Raw genomic sequence first — 20,279 nt, 5'->3', positions numbered from 1 at the left:
TCTGGAAAAAAAAATCACCACAAAATCCATTCGCAAAAGCCATGAAGAAAATAGAGTTCTGAGTAATTATCCACGTGGTTTGAAAAAGAACAAGGCTTGTCAGATGAAATCTTCCTTCCCTCTCTGAGAGGATCTTGCCTGGCAGATAAAAGGGTACTCGCCCAGAGGCGGCCTTGGGCTCTGCCCAGCAGGAAGCATAATAATAATGCCCCTGGCCGCCTCCCTCCGCATGGAGATACCAGTTACTCTTACGCTAGCCCTCCCGTGAGGCTGCCCTTTTACAGACCCTACTCCAGGGTGGAAGTTGGTTCCCGTGAGTCCTCTGTCCGCTCATGGTAAGCCGTTTTATTTTCCTAGGGCCGTCATAATGAATCACAACACACTCGGTGGCTTAAACCACAGAAATGTGTGGTCTCACAGTTTTGGAGTCTAGATGTCCCCAGTCTAGGTGTCTGCAGGGTTGGTTCCTTCTGGCGGCCGTGAGGGAGACTCTCCTGCGTGCCTGTCTCCCAGCTTCTGATGGCTGCTGGCAATCCATGGCATTCTGTGGCTTGTGGATGCATCACTTTGAGCTCTGGCTCTGTCCTCACGGGGCCATCTTCCCTGCGTGTCTGTGCCTCTGGGTCTTCACAGGGCATTTGTCTACGGACCCTCGGATCCTTGGTTAGCGTCCACCCTACTCCAGTAGGACCTCATCGTAACTAATTACATTCACAAAGCTTCTCTACAAATAGGATCCCATGAATAGGTACTGGGGACCAGGACTTCAGTATATCTTCCCAGGGCCACAGTTTAATGCAGCAGAATATATGCTCTCATTGAATATTCGCTGCATGATGTCAAACACATAAATAATTCCCGTGAAGTCAGCGTTTGAGCGTCCTGGCTTCATTGGCCCTCTTGGTTCAGCTTCCCTATTAACCTCTGCAGCTGCAGCCAGCAAAGGGCCATCACCGTAACATTCTATTTTGTTGCTGTCCCAGATTTTCAGTCCACTTCATACTCCAGGCAGGTAAACACACGTGAGTCTGAATCTCATTGCTTCTTCCTCGCCCGTCTCTTATTCACCATGTCCATGTGCCTGAGTGTTGACAGGAACTGCACTTTCTCTCCTTTGACCCCAGACTTCCAGAACTTGAGCCCTGGTCCTGCCAGCAGTCCCCAAGGCCCAGCCCACTGGGCTGGGCCCTATTTAACCACATATTCACCAGGGTAAAAATGAGCCAGAAATCTGGGAGATATGGATGTGAATGACAATTAATGTTTGTACGGGACCCGTCAGCTCTCGAGCAGGGCCCCTATCTATAACTTCTTTGGAGTCTTCCGACAATGCTGTAATGCCCTCATTTTACAGAGAAAAAAACTGAGGCACAGAGTAGTTGGGTGACTTGCCCATGGTCATAGGCATGTAAGCACCCAGGACAGGACAGAGCCACTGGGTCTGTGGCTCTGAGCCCCACTCCCCTTGTGAGAGTATCAACACATGCCCAGGATGCCTCCCAGGTAAAACAGATCTCAACTTTGTCTTGGGGTTGAGCAGGGCAGCCAAGATGCCCTGGGTTTCCCCCTCTGACACCCAGACTGGGGGAGAATCCTAGAGCACCCTCTTTGCCCCACATAATCCTGCAGGAGAAGGCTAACGGCGCATATGCACCTACCTCAGTGGGTCTGGTCCTTCCTGCTCTGGGGCCATGCATCCTTTCTGATGGCGTCTGCCTGAGAAGTATGCAGATATTTCCATCCTCCCTCAGTTTCTCAAGAACCAGCCTCATGAGCTTGCGTTCTGCTGGAAGAGCACCTGGCCCTGGGGACAGCTGAACTTTCCACCAGCACCCTGTGCCATTTCCCAGAACGATTCTTTCTCAACTATTCAACTATTTCTCAGCTCCTCACAGTGACTGTGGCAGGGAGGTGGGACAGAGTTGGCTGGGCTCCTGAGTGATGAGATTCCAGTGAAAATAAGATTGATAAGCTCAGGAAGACGGAGCATCGGCTGGATTTTTGGGGGAGAATACACGCACCTGAAGTTCTAGGTATGTCCCGGGGCAGGTGAATAAAGGTCAGAGCTGTTATGATCGCTCAGGGTTTCTCTGCCTTATCCCCAGCCACTGCCCACCAAATTCCAGTAGCATCTCCCCAGTAAAATGTCCCAGCCAAAAAATGTCTCCAGATGCTGTCCTGTGTCTCCTGGAGACAAAATTGCCCCCAGTTGAGAACCACTGATGTAATTAAAAATCCTGAGGAAGTTCAAAGTACACATGCATGTTAACAACCCTAGGTTGGTTCACCATGAAACTTGGCTCTCCTCCCGCCCTGCTTGGTCTAGAACACTGTCCCTCATGAGCCCGGTTGCTAGAGAGCAGTGCACACCCCTCCTGTGTGTGAATTGCACGTTGGAACCTCAGGGAACATCAGTTCCATTTGATTCAACTCTATATGCACGTTATTTATTCATTCCACAATCATTTGTGGATACTTAGGATGGGCCAGCCTCTGAGCTAGACCCTGGAGGAGAGAAGCATTCATAAACCAATAGCTTTAAAGCCAAGTGGACACTTAGTAATAGAATTAAACATCTGGTGCTGTATTTTCTATTAGGCAACTCCTATGTGCTTTGCAGGTATGACTTATTCTCTTAAATTGTTTTCTTTTCAAATAATTAATCCATATATGTGGCAGAGGATTTAGAAGGTATATAAAGGCATACAGTGAGAAGCTTCCCTCCTCTCCCTAGTTCCTTGTCTGGTTTCGTTGTGTTTTATCTCTTCTTGTGTATCTGCTCAGAGCTATATACCATGCATATGCAAGCATAATTATGAATTTTTTTTTTTCTACAAATGGTAGCATACTGGCCCAGGCTCTACTTTTTCTACCTCATTAAATTTTCATAGCTTGGAGATTGCAACACATCAGTACACTTCCATATCAACCTCCTTTCTTTGAAAGAACAACTGCCCAGTTTTCCCCATACAGAAAACCGTAATATATTTACTCTTTCCCTTATGATAGATATTTATGTTGGTGTCCTCCATTACAGATAATGCTCCAATGGATAGCTCTATAGAGGGATATAGTGTAGTATCATGGTTAGGCGAGCTCTCCCTAAAACAGATCCTTGTGCTCTTACTGGCTGGACAATCTTGGACAAATGATTTAAAGTCTTTTTTCTTGAGCTTCCTCATCTGTAAATTGGGGCAATGATATCACTTACCTCAGGGGGCTTTTGTGAGGATGAAATGAATTAATATATGTACAGTGTTGGAAAGTACCCAGCATGTGCAAATGCTTGGTGGATGCTAACTTGTGATCATATAATTTTCTGGGTCCAGTGGCATGTGCGTCTCTAACTTTGATAGTTGTGCCACATTGCCTTCCACTGATGATGTCTCAGTGCACACTCCCAACAGCAGCACATGTGACCATCTGTTTCCCCACATCCTCGCCAACACAGTATATTATAAAACTTTTGGAACGTGATCCATCAGAGAAAATTTGGAATTTAGTTCAAATATTTTTGGCAAGCTGACTATATGTCAGCCAAGCGAGTCGAAGCTTGACTTGGCCCTAGAGATACAAAGTCCTGGAGAATTTCTTAGGCTGGTGGAGAGACTGTGTGAGCGGCCCCCTGCAGCACAGTCATAGGAGGCCCTCCACATGGATGGACCCACAAGGGGCCATAAAACTTAAGTTTTTTCAAGACTCTGGAATTTCAGTTTAGGCCGTTGGCTTTTCTGCCAGAGCCCTACAGTGAGTCAAGAGAGATATAAATAATAATGTCAACTGAGACTCGAGCTGTTTTCCCTCCACTCCCAGAACATACTGAGAGAGGGTTGCCAAGCCTGGGTGTGGCTCTGTCCCCAGCACAGTTAGCTGGGGCTTTGTCAAACCTTTTGTCTTGTCGAACCTCATGTCAAGTCTCTTTGATTCTCTTTGTTTTTTTATAGCTTTTTTTTCATTGGTTTTCAGAAAGTCATGTCAGTCTTAGTACTTCTGAAGGGAAATTGTTTTTCTGGAAGACTCCTCTGGTGCCTAGGTCACAGTGAACTAGGGCAGAAAAGGGGTGGAGTTTCCACAGAGTCTCGTGCCTCTACCCTTCCAAAAGAAAAAGGAGAGTCATTGATGATCATTATTATTCAAGTCTTTTTTTGTCTCAACAAATATTTATGTGTGGCGTCTACAGGGCATGGGAGCTGGATTCTGGGTCAGTAAGGCCCAGTCTTGGTCCTTGGAGAGTTCCATTTCTAGTAGGGGAAATAAGTATTTACTTAAATAGTCACGTGGGATGATAAATACTGTAATAATGGCAGGAAGATTCTTTGCAGCCGAGATGAGAGAGGCAGATGTCTGCCCAGGGAAGTCCAGGAAGATTCCGTAGAGCAGTGACGTTTGTTGCCATCTGCCTGGACACTGAAAGCTGAAGATGTCTTCCCCAGGGAGGGACCGGACAGGAAGAAGGAGCACAGTGAAAGGTCTCAAGGCGAAATCCCTGAGGCCTGGAGGAAGGGAGACGAGGGGCACGCTGAAGCTCTCCCAGGTCTGGGACGTGTCCCCAGCTCATAGGGGGCCCCATGCAGTTTACTGGGCAGCTGACACCATGTGACACACCCAGTGGATCATAGGAATCCAAGGGTGTCAGCTGTCTTGGGGGTGGGAAGACAAACCAACACTCAGCCCTCGAACAACTGCAGTGAACCCTCTGTGCAGTGTGAGTAGGGGGGCCTGGTTCGATCTGACTTGGAGCAAGACAGGCTGCCCTGAAGACTGACTCTCTGGAGAGATTCTTGGCTGAGAATTAGGCTGAGATTTGCTGAACCTGGGAAGACAGAATAGAATGAGCAACAGCTCCAGACTGAGCTTTCCCCCAGACCTGTTTGGGGGACCTCAGGCAAGTCCAGAAACCTGAGATCAGTTTCCTCATTACTGTAAGTAGCAGACACAGACCAGGCCATGACTGTGTGCCAAGAACAATATAGTTTACAGAGCCCCACAACAACCCAGATAGACAAGTGTCATTGTTATCCTCATTTTACAGGTAGGGAATCTGAGACCCATGCTCCAAACCATAACTCCATACTCCTTCTCTTTAGTAAATTGGCAGCGATAATCCCTACTTGGCTCCACAGCAGAGACTTGTGGTAATGAACAGAAGAATGTTTATGAAGGCACTTTTCAAAACAGTTCAAGAATCTATAAATGTAAGGTGACTTTATAGTATCTATTACAACCCCCTGTAATCATTTCAGCAAAAACCCATTGCATTAGGTATTCTATTTTAAGATATACATAATGCCACCTTTGAAAGAGTGTCAACTGAACTTGAGAATGACTTTGAATATTCCCTTCCAGGAGATTTCCTGGGCGTGGGTGTTCCTTTAAAATAGAAACAATCCAGAAGAGGTTAACTGCCTGGTAGATGAAAGATGAAAACCTAATGTGAACACAGGATTAAAATAACCAGCCAGCTCTTTGCTTGGGAGGAGTTGGGAGGAGACTTTGGTGATGGACGGTTGGAAGAGAAGCAGAACTATTTATTTTTCTGTGTACACTTTATGCCCAGGCCCTTTGGCCCTGGACAGAGAGCACTGGGTAGAACTGCAGCAAAGTGCCTGATGGGGAAACCAGGAGTGGGAATTAGGCGTGGATGACTCCGAATACACCAGGAGTGGCTTAGGGTCGTTCTTGCAGGAACTCGCTGAGATCCCAAGCAGAAAACCAGGAAAGGGGCAGCTGGAGAATCTGTTCCGTTTGAAGGTCAGAGAAGAGTGCACCATTGACATGAGTATCAGTGAGCTTGAAGCACTTGTTTCAGCCAACTGTTGATCTCCATGGTCATGTCTATTTGTGAAATATTCTGATGGCAGCCTAGGACCTCTTGAATTATGTACTTTGACCTCAAATGCCAGGTACACAGGTAGAGGGAGAGAGGGGGAAAATATTTTTGACATTTATATGGTTTGTTCGTCCCCCCTGCTGAACCGTAAGTTTGCTGACATTCAGGAACTCTCTGTTCTTAATTTTTACCGTTCCATCACCTAATATACCTGTATATGGCAGATGTCAAGCACTATCTTGTGCACAAACTGATACATGACAAGACAACTGAATGAATGGAATTAAGGGTTCCATTTTGAGTCCTGGTAGTTCAAGGTTAGATTAGGAACCCCTTCAGAAATTAGTCCTGGCTGGAGGATAATTTAGAAGAACACTGGGGTCCTTCTCCAATTACTTGTGGAAGAAGAGGAGGATTCACCTTCTTTCTAGAAAGAATGCCCCTGTCTCTGGTCCTGGAGGATGGAAAAAAAAGTGAATAGACAGAAGGGATTACCGACTTCACCTTCCTGTTGATTAGGAAAACAACCTTCATCTTTCAGGTTGATCTTAAGGGTCTGTTTCACAGATATTTCTCACAGCATGTTTGTACAACATGGTTTGAACCCACACCCAGTTAAGTCCCGATGCTGGCAGCTGGCGATCTTGCCAACATGGTAGTGGCAAGTAGCATTGTGGTTATTGGAATCACAGGGCAGGCAGCAGGACAACCCAGGGGTCCAGTCCTCAGGCCATCTTCCAGTGGCCATGTGACCTGAAGCAAGTCGCTGGACTATTCTCTGATCTCACATCCTCATCTGTGACATAAGGATGGTAGGGTGCACAGCTTATAGAGTCCTAGGCATCCATCAGTCAATGTATGGAAATAGAAAAATGGGATACAGCTGGGAGCCGGTGTAGTCCTCCCGGTGCTTCATCAGCTTTTCATAGTGTCTCCCATCCTCTCCTGTTTCTGGACTCCTGCCCGGGATGCCTTTAAATATATCAGTTGTCGGTAAGGTGGCCCAGAAATTACATCCTGTGCATTTCCTTTCACAGTCCTTACAGTGGCTCAGAGTACATTTGGAATTCTTTTTCATCTCTATAATAACTTTCATGAGCTATTTGTCCATTATTCATATTGCTTTAAGTTCCTTCTCCTCTTCTCCTTGATCAGACTTCATGTGTCTTTCCGAAAAGCCACCTTTCAGATGCATTGCTTGGATCTCTTCTTTTCTATGTCATTAATTTTGTTTTTTGTATCTCTTTCCTTCTTCTTCCTTGGAATTTATTCTATTATGCTTTTTCTAACTTCTTGAATGCTTTCTAATAAATACAGTGAAGGCTGTAAATTTCCCTCTAAGTGTATGTCTTTGGCTGTATCTTGGAGTTTACTTTTTAAAACCTATGTCTTATTGCTTTCTAATTTTATTGCATTGTCATCATCAGATCACATGATCATAGGATGTCAACACTTGGAACTGTGGTGAGATTTGCTTGTAGATTTCTGTGGGGTCATTTAAAAAATATATTTTTTTATTTATTTGAGAGAGAGAGAGCATGAGCAGGGGGAGGAGCAGAGGAAGAGGGACAAGCAGACTCCCCGCTGAGCAGGGAGCCCAACGACAACACAGGGCTCCATCCCAGGACCCCAAGATCATGACCTGTGTGAAGTCAGACATTTAACTGACTGGGCCACCCAGGCACCCCTCTGGGGCCATTTTTAATTGCTCCCAATGTGATAGAAAAAAACCTATATTCTCAGTTTGGTCATTTAAGTATATAATTAACCCTTGGAAAATGCTAGTGTTAAAGGTACCAGCTCCGTGCATAATTAAAAATCCACATGTAACTTTTGACTCCCCAAAAACTTAAATACTAATGACCTACTATTGACCAAGAAGATCTACCACAAACGTAAACAGTCAACGCATATTTTTTTAAATTTTTATTTATTTTTTAAATTTATTTTCAGTGTTCCACAATTCATTGTTTATGCACCATACCCAGTGCTCCATGCAATATGTGCCCTCCTTAATACCCACCACCAGCCTCACCCAACCTCCCACCCCCCACCCTTCCAAAACCCTCATTGTTTTTCAGAGTCCACAGTCTCTCATGGTTCGTCTCCACTTCCATTTTCCCCCAACTCCCTTCTCCTCTCCATCTCCTTGTGTCCTCCATGTCATTCCTTATGCTCCACAAATAAGTGAAACCATATGATAATTGAGTCTCTCTGCTTGACTTATTTCACTCACCATAATCTCCTCTAGTCCCATCCGTGTTGATACAAAAGTTGGGTATCCATCCTTTCTGATGGAGGCATAATACTCCATAGTATATATGGACCACATCTTCCTTATCCATTCGTCCATTGAAGGGCATTTGGTTCTTTCCACAGTTTGGTGACTGTGGCCATTGCTGTTATGACGATTGGGGTACAGATGGCCCTTCTTTTCACTACATCTGTATTTTTGGGGTAAATACCCAGTAGTGTAATTGCAGGGTCATGGGGACGCTCTATTTTTAATTTCTTAAGGAATCTCTACACTGTTTTCCAAAGTGGCTGCATATTTTTAAAGTAAGCTAGAGAAAAGAAAATGTTAAGAAAATTATAGGAAAAAAATACATTACTGCATTTACTGAGAGAGAAGTCCACAGATAAGTGGACCCTCACAGTTCAAATCTACATTGTGCAGGGATCAACTGTATATTTGAATTCTAGCTTTGTGATATATTCATCAAATGATCTTGGGGAACTTGCATATCCTCTCTGGCCTCAGTTTTGTCACAGATGATACTGCCCATCTCATAGAGTTGAGGGCCTGGCAACACTTAGCACCATATAAATATTAGCACTGATTAGTATTTTTTTTTAGGTATTAGGTTTAGCTTATTAATCTTGTTCAAATTTTCTATATCCTAGCTCATTTTGTTTACTTACTATATCAGTTCTGAGAGGTAGTTATTAAATTCTCTCATTATAGTTGTAAATTTGCCCATTTCTCCCTACAGTTCCAAACATTTTGCCTAGTTTTCAGGCTTTATTGTTAGATGCCTACAGGTTCATTATTAGAGAGTTTTAGTGAATGATTCTTTTTATTGGGATAGATAACATGTTGAACTTAGCCAGTTCCTGTTTATCCTGATTACTGGTACCCTTAGGGTTGCTTTTACCAATATATTTTGTGCTTTCTATTTACCAGTACTTCTTTATAACATCCAATTTTCCTTTAGAAACCTGGACTGATTCATTTTAATAATTACATATATATTTATATTATAGTATTATGCTATTTTGATTCACTGCTGCTGTTCTGCATTTACCATGCAATTTTCCCTGGATTATCCAGAACATGGATAATAACAGGTGTCTCAAAAAGCTGTTTTGCTTAGACTGTGATATTTGCTTCTAGGATTTATAGGAATTGGGAGACACTTTGAATGCCCCAAATACTTGAAAGTGGGAGGCAAAGGTGGGCCTTGTAGCTTACGGTCCACACAGAGATTACAAACTGGTTGATGACATCATTTTTGAAAGTGCACAGCAATGAATGAAACTCACTGGTCCCTGTAACAAGACCATGTCAGTCAGCTGGATTTTAGTACCCAGTTATACACACTAAAGAAAAAGGATTCAGGCAAAGGAAAATGACCATGCAGCATGGATAGCTGGAGGATAGCTGGAGGATAGCAGCATTAATAGCTGGAGGATTTATAACATTTTTAAAACTATATCTGGGATTACTTTTACTTTCCAGAAAGGGAGAAAGAGAACACTCCTATAATTAATACAAAGCAGAAAAAACTTTCGTCTGTCTTACTGATTGCTGTGTCTCTGGAAAAGTGCCTGGCATATAGTAAATGCCCAAAAATATTTGTGAGCAAATTACAGTAGCAAAAAAAAAAATTGTTATGGGACCTTCAAGAGCAGAAAGGATAGTGCCAATAAAAAAGATTGTGAGGGCTTCATGGAGGAAGTGGCAGTTGAGTAGGGCTTTGGAGGATAAGTAGGATCTAGAGATTAAAGAGTGCATGAGATAGAGTTTGGTCAGAGAAACAGACTACTAGAAATGATAGAGAACATGGGATTTATTTTTGGAAAAACATGGAATAATTGTGGGAGCCAGGTGAACACCCTATGAACACTCTATATGTTCAACTGTTGCATCCATGTCCAGTGTCAGGCCTAAAGTGGGCCTATAGCTGAGCAGGCAGTCAGAAGCAAAGAAGGATTAATGTGGAATGGGGAAGACCAAGGACGAATGCAACCCATGGGGCTAAGCTTGAATAGTATTGGTTTCTGAAGCCGATGAGCCTCCAGCTTGGAGGATTTCGGTGACCAACATGCTTCCTCACAGAGCTAAACATGCCTTGGGTCCTGGAAAATAGAGAAGCCTATGGAGGGTCCCGTGGGAGGTGGAGGAGCTGAGATCCCCAGGCAGCCCGGGCCAACCAGGTGAACCAGCACCTGATGTCCTGTGGCAAACATCAAAGCACAAGAAAAAAGGCACATCCATCTTCCAGATCTTACACAAAGTCACATGGTCCAGAATTACGCAGGGAAGGAAAGCCTGGAAGAGGCAGTTCTGGCTTAGCTAAGCTGACCCAGGACACATTGCTCCAGAAGGGAAGACGAGGGCTTAGATAAGAGTGGTGTGGGAGGCAGAGGGAACGCATACTCTCTAGTGGGCCATCACCTCTGGGCACCCTTCCACTGGCCCTCCTGGGCAGAGATGGTCATTGTCTTTCTGACTGTCATCTCCACCCTGAGTCCCTGAAAGTGAGGCTTCCAGCATCACATGGTTTCTGCTAGGTTTAAAGGAAACACAAATGACTCAAACAGAACTTGGAACTTAAGAATCAGGAGCACAAGGGCCCAACTCTGGGCCATGGGATGTAGTGGGAGTGTGAGGCAAGTGTGGGAGATAAGGGCCCCCCTGCTCTCTGAGAGATTTTTTGGGATTTATTCATGTGTTGTTTACTGAGTGCTCTTGATGTGCCACACACTGCTTCTAGGAACCAGGGAAACAGCGGGGAACAGAGCAGAATCCCTGCCCCCATGCAGCTTACCTTCCAGTGAGGGAAACAGAGTGAAAGAGTAGACATGTAATTGACATTAGGCCATGATATGTATTTTGAGGAAGACATAGATCAAGACGGGAGAAAGAAAGTGAGATGGGGTGGTATTTCAGAGAAGGTTATCAGAGAACAATAATCCCAGGCAATATTAATTTGAGTATTCACTGTGTAGCTAATACATTTCAAAGACTTTATATTTATTGGTTTATTTAATCCATGACAACCTAATGCTCCCAAAGTTACACCCTTAAGAAGAAGAAGAAACTGGGAATTAAATATAGGTGTCTGGTACTAGAGCTTAGGATTTAAGTCAGGGAAGGTCTCTTGGTTGAGGTTAGTGAAATGAGGGAGCAGGCATGCAAATATTATAGTGAAGAGCATTGCAGGCAGTGGAACAGCTGGTTCAAAGGCCCTAGGACAGGTGCATGCTTGCTGTTTGGAGAGGGTGAGACCAGGAGTTCAGATCTGGACATGTTGAGGTTTGAGAAGCTTATTAAGCATCTAAGTGAAATCTGGAGGACAGTTGGATATCAAGTCCAAACTTTAGGGTAAATCTTAGAAATAGATTAAATTTGTCATCGGTATTCATGGAACTAGATGAGATGCTGGTAAGAGAGAGATGGGGAGTGAGAGAGAGAAGTTCAAGGAATAAGGTGAGGGGCAGAAGAGCAGGGGACTTGAGCAGAAGACACTAAGAAAGAGCAGCTGGCGAGGGAGGAGGAAACCCAGGAGAGAGAACTTCTTGCTGGAGGGAGTGACCAGATATTTCCAGTCCTGCAGGGAAGCTTAGTTAGCTGAAGCCTGGGGAGTGACCACTGGATTTGGCAACACAGAGGTCATCATTAACCTTGACATAATAATAAACATTATAGTACCTGGAAGGGCAACCAAAGCAATTTCATGCCAGGTTGAGAGGGAATTGGAGCCCCATGCCTCATCCTCCAGCCTCAGCTCTGCCCCTTCTGAACTCTGTGGACCCCACAGACATGTCCCAAGGTCTCTGGAACACAAGTTGAAAACCACAGATGTAACCAACCCCTTTGCTTTGCAGTTGATGAAGTTCTGGGCCAGAAAAGAGAAGAGATTAGCTCAAGGCCATGCAACTAATTAGTGGAAACCCCAGGCTGCAATTTAACATTATTTAATGAGATTTGCCAATGAAGACATCAGTTCCTAGCCTTTCTTACTAGTGTGTTCCATAGACAATGGTTACTGTAATAAGCAGACAAATAAAAAAAAAAAAGAACATCCTTTTCACCTTTTATTTCTGTGGAAAGGAGAGAATGATAACATGAACAAATTTAATTCATAGAAAATTCCTAGGCCTGAGTGTTCACTCACGATTTCCATATTCTCCTCCCACCACACCCCGTTTCTTGACATGTATGGTCATTCAGCAAGTTCCATGTTCTCTGATCCTATGTCATGAGATGTCACAGGCTGTCACCTTAAAATGGGCATTGTAATAATAGCGGTTGTTCACACGGATCAGTAGTTGTTGCTGGCAGTGTTTTCTGATCTGCATAGCAGTCCCGGGGTCAGACCTGCTGACTGCATGTCCCATTTCCACCTCTCACTGATGGTGGGACCCTGGACAGGTTACCTACCATCTCTGTGCTTGACTTTCATCAGATGTGTGAAGTGCTTGGTCAATGGAAGCTAGGATACAGGGATAAGGGCTACTGCTGCTCTTAAGCCAGGCACTATAATAGGCACTGAATTGTCCCAGGTCTCATCATGCCAGGCCTGTGGACTGTGCACCAATTATGGATCACCAGGGGCTCTTTCTCCTCTGCTTTCTGGTTTGATAAGCCTGGGTTGAATTAGGGAGGTGTACTCAGTCTCATCTTGCAACTCTTTTTACCTTAGGATCCATGCTTGAAGCCGAATAAACCTCAGACCCTGCCCAAAGGAGAAGAGTATCATGATAAGTTAGCAGCTGAAGAAGGAACCAGCAGTGATGAAGAAGAAAGGTACAGGAGGACACGCAGGCTTGCAAGTGCTCCAGTGAATGAGGACTCAGCTCTGGGAGGATTCATTCATTCATTCATTCATTCCTCAAGTGTTTATCACTGCCCCTTACATCACACTTAGGAAGAGAACATAGGTGTTTTGTATGTTCTCAGTACAGCTATGGGCTTAACACAACTTACCTTATTCCATTGTTACACCAACCTAGAGAGGCCATTTTATAGATTAAGAACCAGAAACTCAAAGAGGTTAGTAAACCTGCCTAAAACTCAGCTGGCCCCAAATCTCTGCTCCTCATCCTTTAACTAGGAGACATGAGGGAGCTTTGTCGCTGATGGGAGATACCCCATCTCTGTCATCTATATTAGTCGGCTTTTGCTGCTGTAACAAACATTCCCAAAATACCAGTGATTTTTAACTCCTATGTCAGCTACCTGTATCTTGGCTCCTGCCTGATGGTCAGGCATCATTGCCTGCCCCAAACTGTGAGTAAAGTTCAAGTCTTGTCCACATGCTTGCTCATTCTGGGGCCGAGACTGAAATATTATCCTCTATCTGGAGCATGTTATTGTCATGGAAAAGAGAAGAATCTCAAAAGAGCTGATGAAAATATGCAGTGCCTCCTAAAGCCTGTGCTCAGAACTGCATCCTCTCATTTCCAGTCATATTCCACTAGCCAAAGCAAGGCACACGACCAAATTATCACTGGACAGAGAAGACTATGCAGTCCACATGTCCTGTGGTCAGCTCTGGCTGCTGTAACAAAATCCCCCAGATTGTATGGCCTAAACAACAAAAATTTATTTCTCCTAGTTCTAGAGGCTGGGAAGTCCAAGGACAAGATGCTGGTCCACTCAGTCTCCTGGTGAGAACTCTGCTCCTGGCTTGCAGATGGCCATCTTCTTTCTGTGTCCACACATGGAGAGGGGGGATGGGAGGGGTGGGAAAGAGAGAGGTTTGTAAGGGAGAGGTCTCTTTTATGTCTCTTGTTATAAGGGCACCAATCTCACCACGAGGACTCCACCCTCAAAACCTAATTACCTCCCTAAAGCTCCATCTCCTAATACCCTTACACTGAGCAATAAGTTTCTACATATCAATTGGGGGATGAGGCATAACTATGCAGATCATAGCCTTGGGGAAGCAGGGTGTAAACCCCTAAATGAGACCATAGCCTATAGCCCAGTGAACTCCCAGCTACTAATACTTCCACTGAATCCTCCAGATTTTGCCTCAGAATCTATGAGGCATATAAGAACAGCTGTGAAGGAGGACAGACTTTGGACTCAGGTTTCCAGATTACATCCTTACTACTGGCAACCACAAACCTTGTCCTGCTTATAACTCACAATTCCAGAGAGAAAGAGTCTTTTTCCTAAAATTATGACGGAAATTTCAAAGAGGTCTCTAAGATGCCCAGCCTGGGTCACATGTCAATTCCTGAACCAATCACTCTGGCCACAAAGATGGAGTGCTCTGACTGGGCAGCATTTGTGACACATCCTCCCCTGGCCCCATCTGAGGGTGAGTGCAGAGTGAGCTGCTTTTAAACTCTGTGGACTAAAAACAATCACATGGAAAGAGGAAAAGCTTTCTCAGGGAGAGGATGCTGAGCATTATCAACAGTAGGTGGTGATTACAACAGCCTTATCTTTTTCTCCTGTGGTGATGGTTTCAGTAAGAGGTTGTCCTCAACTACAGAAGCAAAAAAGGAGGGGCTCTGGCAGTCACTCCCACAAGGGTTTTGGTGTGAAGAGAAGAGCTAAGCAGTGACAGGGAAGTACTAGAAGGGAAGGACTAGGTACCCTGAGCTCTAACATCAGAAGTTGCAGAACAGAACAAATGTGGTGGCTCCTTAGGGGCAAGGTTGCATATTTAGTAGTTAGCTTGGTGGGGAATGCTGGTCAGGACACTGGATTTTTTTGGCATGGTGGCTCTGAAAAGGGATGTGGCTTTTCCATGGGCTTAAGGTCAAATTCAGAAGAGCAGGTTAGGATCAGCTTTAATGAGGAGGGATGGGGGACATTAGGAGAGTCAGCTCACTTAGTGATGGGTGGCAGGATGAAATTGGCTCTTTAGGAGGAGGTGAGGAAATTTGAGGCACTAGAATGGGGTCAGAGAGTGAAATCTCATTAGTGGTGTTCCAGGGAGTAACGATGGTGATGAAAATAATAACAAATATTTACCAAATGGTGAAGTGTGATAAGCACGTTAAAATGATTAACCCATTTAATCTTCAATACATAGATGTTATTATTGAAGTACCTCGCTTCAAAGATGGAGAAAACAGAGGAACAGGGAGGTCAAGTAAATTACCCAAGGTTACACTGCTAGAACATGGTAGGATTGGATGAGTTTCTCTGATGCCAGAATTACAGTTTCAGCTACATCTCAATTAAGGGCAGCTGTTCTGTGCAAAATGAAGAGACAAAGGTCTTCCACCTTTCCAGATCACTTGATACTCTAATAGTCAGTAATAAAAACTGAAACTTACACCTCCAGCCATGGGCTTCCAGTCTGGCCTGAGTTCCTCTTTCTGTAAATAGCTATAAAACTGGGCAAAACGTATGAATGCACAATATGCAGAAGACTGTGTTCTTGAGAAGGGGAGCATGGGTCAAGTCCCATGATCACCCACCATTGCCCCTGTTTTTCTTCCTGGGGGGAGTTGCCAGCTGCAGCAAAAGAGGTGGAGTCAAGCTGAGCTGGGAAGGCAGACATCAGAGCTCAGGGCTGGTACAGTGGCTGGAATCTGTAAGGTAGGGTATCCGAACAGGTAGTTCTATGTCAGGGGAGGAAGGACAGAAAACTATGAGGATTTGCTATAAGTCCTTGGACAAGGGCTTGAGAGAACACACAAGATGGTGTTCTATGGGGCTTGATGTGTGTGGCTGCTGTGGTGTTGAGTAAATGAAAAATCCCAGAGGACAGGCCATGCTGGGAGATGGTGCAGTCCCAGCTTACCTGGGATAGAAAAATCTTCCAAGGCAATACAGGCTTTCAGTGGAGACCTCACGGAGGTCAGATTTTATGGGTAAGAAACATATCCATACCCTAGAACAGAAGACAATATTGAAGTGAACCAGCTCTAACGAAAGACAAGCTCAAACCTAAAAGGATCAGAAAAGGCCTTCAGTAGTTTAGCTGCCTGGCAGAACAAAAATCAACACTTTTGAAAGGAAGACATAATCTAGACTTCCTATTATTCAGTATTATATTTATTATATTATATTATATTATCCATAATATGCATCATACAATAAAAACATTATGAGAATGCAAAGAAGCAGAAAAATGTGACCTGTAATCAAGAAAGAATATCAGCCAATAGAAATAAACCCTAAAATGACCTTGATGTTGGAATTAGCAGAGAAGGACTTTAGAACAATTGTAAGAGGTATGTTCAAGGACATGAAGGAGAGACTGTTATAATCAGTGAACATATAGGGAATTCAACAGAGACATGAAAACCTTGAAACAAAGGGAAATTCTGAAACTATAAAGTACAGCATTCAAAGTGAAAATCTCACTGGTGTGTGTAATAGCCAACTGGAGACCCTGAAAGAAAAATTAATCACTTGAATACAGATTAACAGAAACTATCTTATCCAGAGAATAAAGGGGGAAAATTTTTAATGGAGAGATCCTCAGCGACCTGTGGGACAAAATCAAATGGTCTAACATGCATATAGTTGGAGCCCAGGAGGAAGAAGAGAAAGAAAATGGAGCAGGAAAAAAATATTTGAAGAAATAATGTCTGAATAGTCTCTCAACTTGATGAGGAACATCAACTTACACAGTCAGGAAGCTCAGTGAACTCCCAACAACATAAATCCAAAGGCAACGTCATAGATACATCCTAGAAATCCCTAGATACATCCAAGAAAAGTTGCTGAAAACAAAAGATAACCCCAAAGTCTTTAAAGACAAATTACAAATACAGGGAACACTTGAATTCTCATGAGTACTAGTGACAATTAACTCCTTCTTGGCCTTCCAGCCTCATACTCTTTCTGCTTTCCAAAAAACACCTGAACGTTATCATTAAAATCCTAAAAGGCAAAACAAACAAACAAAAACAAAAACAAAGGGGCTGATATCCAAGATCTATAAAGAACTCCTCAAACTCAACACTCAAAAAACAGATAATCATGTCAAAAAATGGGCAGAAGACATGAACAGACACTTCTCCAATGAAGACATAAAATGGCTATCAGACACATGAAAATATGTTCATCATCACTACCCATCAGGGAGATTCAAATCAAAACTACATTGAGATACCACCTTACGCCAATTAGAATGACCAAAATTAACAAGACAGTAAACAACGTGTGTTGGAGAGGATGTGGAGAAAGGGGAATCCTCCTACACTGTTGGTGGGAATGCAAGTTGGTATGCAGCCACTTTGGGAAACAGTGTGGAGATTCCTTAAGAAATTAAAAATAGAGCTTCCCTATGATCCTGCAATTTCACTACTGGGTATTTACCCCAAAGATACAAATGTAGTGAAAAGAAGGGCCATCTGTATCCTGATGTTCGTAGCAGCAATGGCCACAGTTGCCAAACTGTGGAAAGAACCAAGATGTCGTTCAATGGATAAATGGATAAAGAAGATATGATCCATATATACAATGGAGTATTATGCCTTCATCAGAAAGGATGAATACCCAACTTTTGTATCAACATGGATGGGACTGGAGGAGATTATGCTGAGTGAAATAAGTCAAGCAGAGAGAGTCAATTATCATATAGTTTCACTTACTTGTGGAGCATGAGTAATAACACAGAGAACATTGGAAGTTGGAGAGGAGAAGTTAGGGGAAATTGGAGGGGGAGGTGAACCATGAGAGACTGTGGACTCTGAGAAACAAACTGCGGGTTTTGGAGGGGAGGGGGATTAGGTGAGCCTGGTGGTGGGTATTAAGGAGGGCACGTATTGCATGGAGCACTGGGTGTGGTGCATAAACAATGAATCTTGGAACACTGAAAAAAAATTAAAAATAAAAACAAAAACAAAAACAAAAAAACCTGTCCACTCCAAATTCTAAATCAAGTGAAAATATCCTTCAAAAACAAGAGTGAAATAAAAACATTTTCAGGTACATAAAAGCCAAGAGAATTTTTCACCAACCAATCTGCACTATAATAAGTGCTAGTGGAATTTATTTAAGCTAAAAAGAGGTTATACTTGATTTAAACTTGGATCTATAGGAGAAAGTGAAGAGCATCAGAAATGGTAAACATATAGGTCAATATAGAAGAGTATTATTTTACCTTCTTTTAATTACTTTAAAACAAAACACATCCAACTACTTAAGAAGAATAATTATAATGATATTAACAACATTTTATTATGGGATTCATAATGTATGTTATTGACAATATATGACTATTAGCACAAAGGACAGGGTTAGGTTTTTTCTATCCTCCTCCTCCTCCTCCTCCTCCTCCTCCGCCTTATTATTTCTTATTATATTCCCTGCACCATACACTTCAACTCTGTGACCTATTCATTCCATAAATGGAACCCTGTACTTCCCACTCCCTTTTGACTGTTTTGCCCATCTCCCAATCCCCTACCCTCTGGCACCATCAGTGTGTTCTCTATATTTATGGGTCTGTTTCTGCTTTTTAAAAAATCTTTTTTTTATGCTTTGTTTTTCAGATTCCACATATAAATGAAATCATTAAATGTATTTGTTTTTCTCTGTCTTATTTCACTTAGCATAGGTGTCCTCAGATCTTTCCCTGTTGTTACAAATGGCAAGATCTCATTCTTTTTTATGGCTGAGTAATATTTTACACACACACACACACACACACACACATATACACACTTTCATATCATATATACATACACCACATTTTCTTTACCCAATATGGATAGACATTTGGGCTGCTAGGACAGGGATAGGATTAATGGAATTATATCATTGTAACGGACTTACATTTTACATCAAGAGTTACCTTATTAACTCTAATAGATTGTCATAAATTAAAGATACAAATTACAATCCATAGAGGAACATTAAACATTAATACAAAGAAGAACTAAAAAAAATTCAATGAAGGAATAAAATGGAAGACTGAAAAATATTTGCCAGGTAAGAAGGTAGAAAAGAAGAAGAGAAGGCAAACAGTAAGAAAAAGGATTAGGCAAATAGAAAGCAAATGGCAAGACATAGACTTAAGCCCAATCATTGCCATAATTACAGTATTCAAGAACCAAATATACCATTTAAAAAAAAGAGATTGTCAGGATAAAAAGGCAAGACATTGCTATATGTTGTCCACGAGAGAGACATTTAAATATAAAGACACTATTATGAGCAAAATTGTGTCCCCTCCCCCAAACTCATACATTGAGGAGCTTAGAATGTGATGTACTTAGAGATAGGGCCTTTAAAAAGGTAACTAAGTTAAAATGGGATTATTAAGGCAGCCTTAATCCAACAGGACTGATGTCCTTATAAGAAGAGACCAGCATGCAGAAAACAGAGACAAAGGAACATCAGTGTATGGACACAACATGAAGGTGTCCATTTGCAAGCCTCAGAAGAAGAGAAGCCTCAAAAAAAAAGCAAATCTGACACCTTGATCTTGGACATCTAGCTTCCAGAATTGTGAGAAAATAACATTTCTGTTTTTTAAGCCACACATCCTATGCTATTTTGTTATGGCAGCCCTGTAAACTGATGCAGGCACAGATAGTTCTGAAGATAAAAGGATGAACTATGCCAGGCAAACAGTAAGCAGAAGGAAGCTAATTCATGTTAGAGTAGGCTTCAGAACAAGGAATATTACCAGGGATGAAAGGGGATATGTCATAATGGTAAAGGAGTCAGTTCACCGGGAAGACCACAATCCTAAATGTGTTTGACCTCATGACAGAGCTTTAAAAATACTGAAGCCAACAGTGAGAGAATGAAAGGGAGAAATCCACAGCCACAGTTGGAGATTGTGACACCTTTCTCTGAGGATTTGGACAACTAGCCTAATAGCAGTGATACAGAAGATTTGAGTTACACTATCAGCTTACCTAATCTAGCTGACGTTTGTAGACAATGGTCTGAACAAGGCTGAACAGATCTTCTTTCAAGGCACATGGTACTTTCTCCAATGTAGGGCCACAAAATAAATCTTGATAAGTTTCAAGGATTGGAATATTCTCTGAAATATACTCTGTCTACCACAAAAGAATTAAGTTAGAAATGCAGAATAAGGGGCTCCTGGGTGGCTCAGTTGGCTAAGCATCTGCCTTCAGCTCAGGTCATGATCCCAGTGTCCTGTGATAGAGCCCTATGTCAGGTTCCCTGCTCAGCTGGGAGCCTGCTTCTGCCCCTCCCTCTGCCCCTGCTCCCTGCTCATGCTAGCTCTCTCTCTCAAGTAAATAAATAAAAATTTTTTTTAAAAGT

The 20,279-nt window shown here is 42.9% G+C and overlaps 1 protein-coding gene across 1 annotated transcript in view; it reads left to right on the top strand.

The window, feature by feature from the left end:
- FAM184B (family with sequence similarity 184 member B) overlaps positions 1–20,279 on the top strand; it is a 159,430-nt gene that overhangs the window by 106,980 nt on the left and 32,171 nt on the right. Inside the window, exon 8 of the mRNA XM_080796825.1 lies at positions 12,760–12,863. Coding sequence (XP_080652951.1) covers positions 12,760–12,863 — 104 coding nt within the window. The remainder of the gene's footprint in view (positions 1–12,759; positions 12,864–20,279) is intronic.

This window comes from Martes martes (genome assembly GCF_963455335.1).
Source record: "Martes martes genome assembly, chromosome: 2".
In the NCBI taxonomy this organism is placed as follows: Eukaryota; Metazoa; Chordata; class Mammalia; order Carnivora; family Mustelidae; genus Martes; species Martes martes.
The sequence above is the reverse complement of the archived record's forward strand: the minus strand, read 5'-3'. Positions and strand labels throughout refer to the sequence as shown.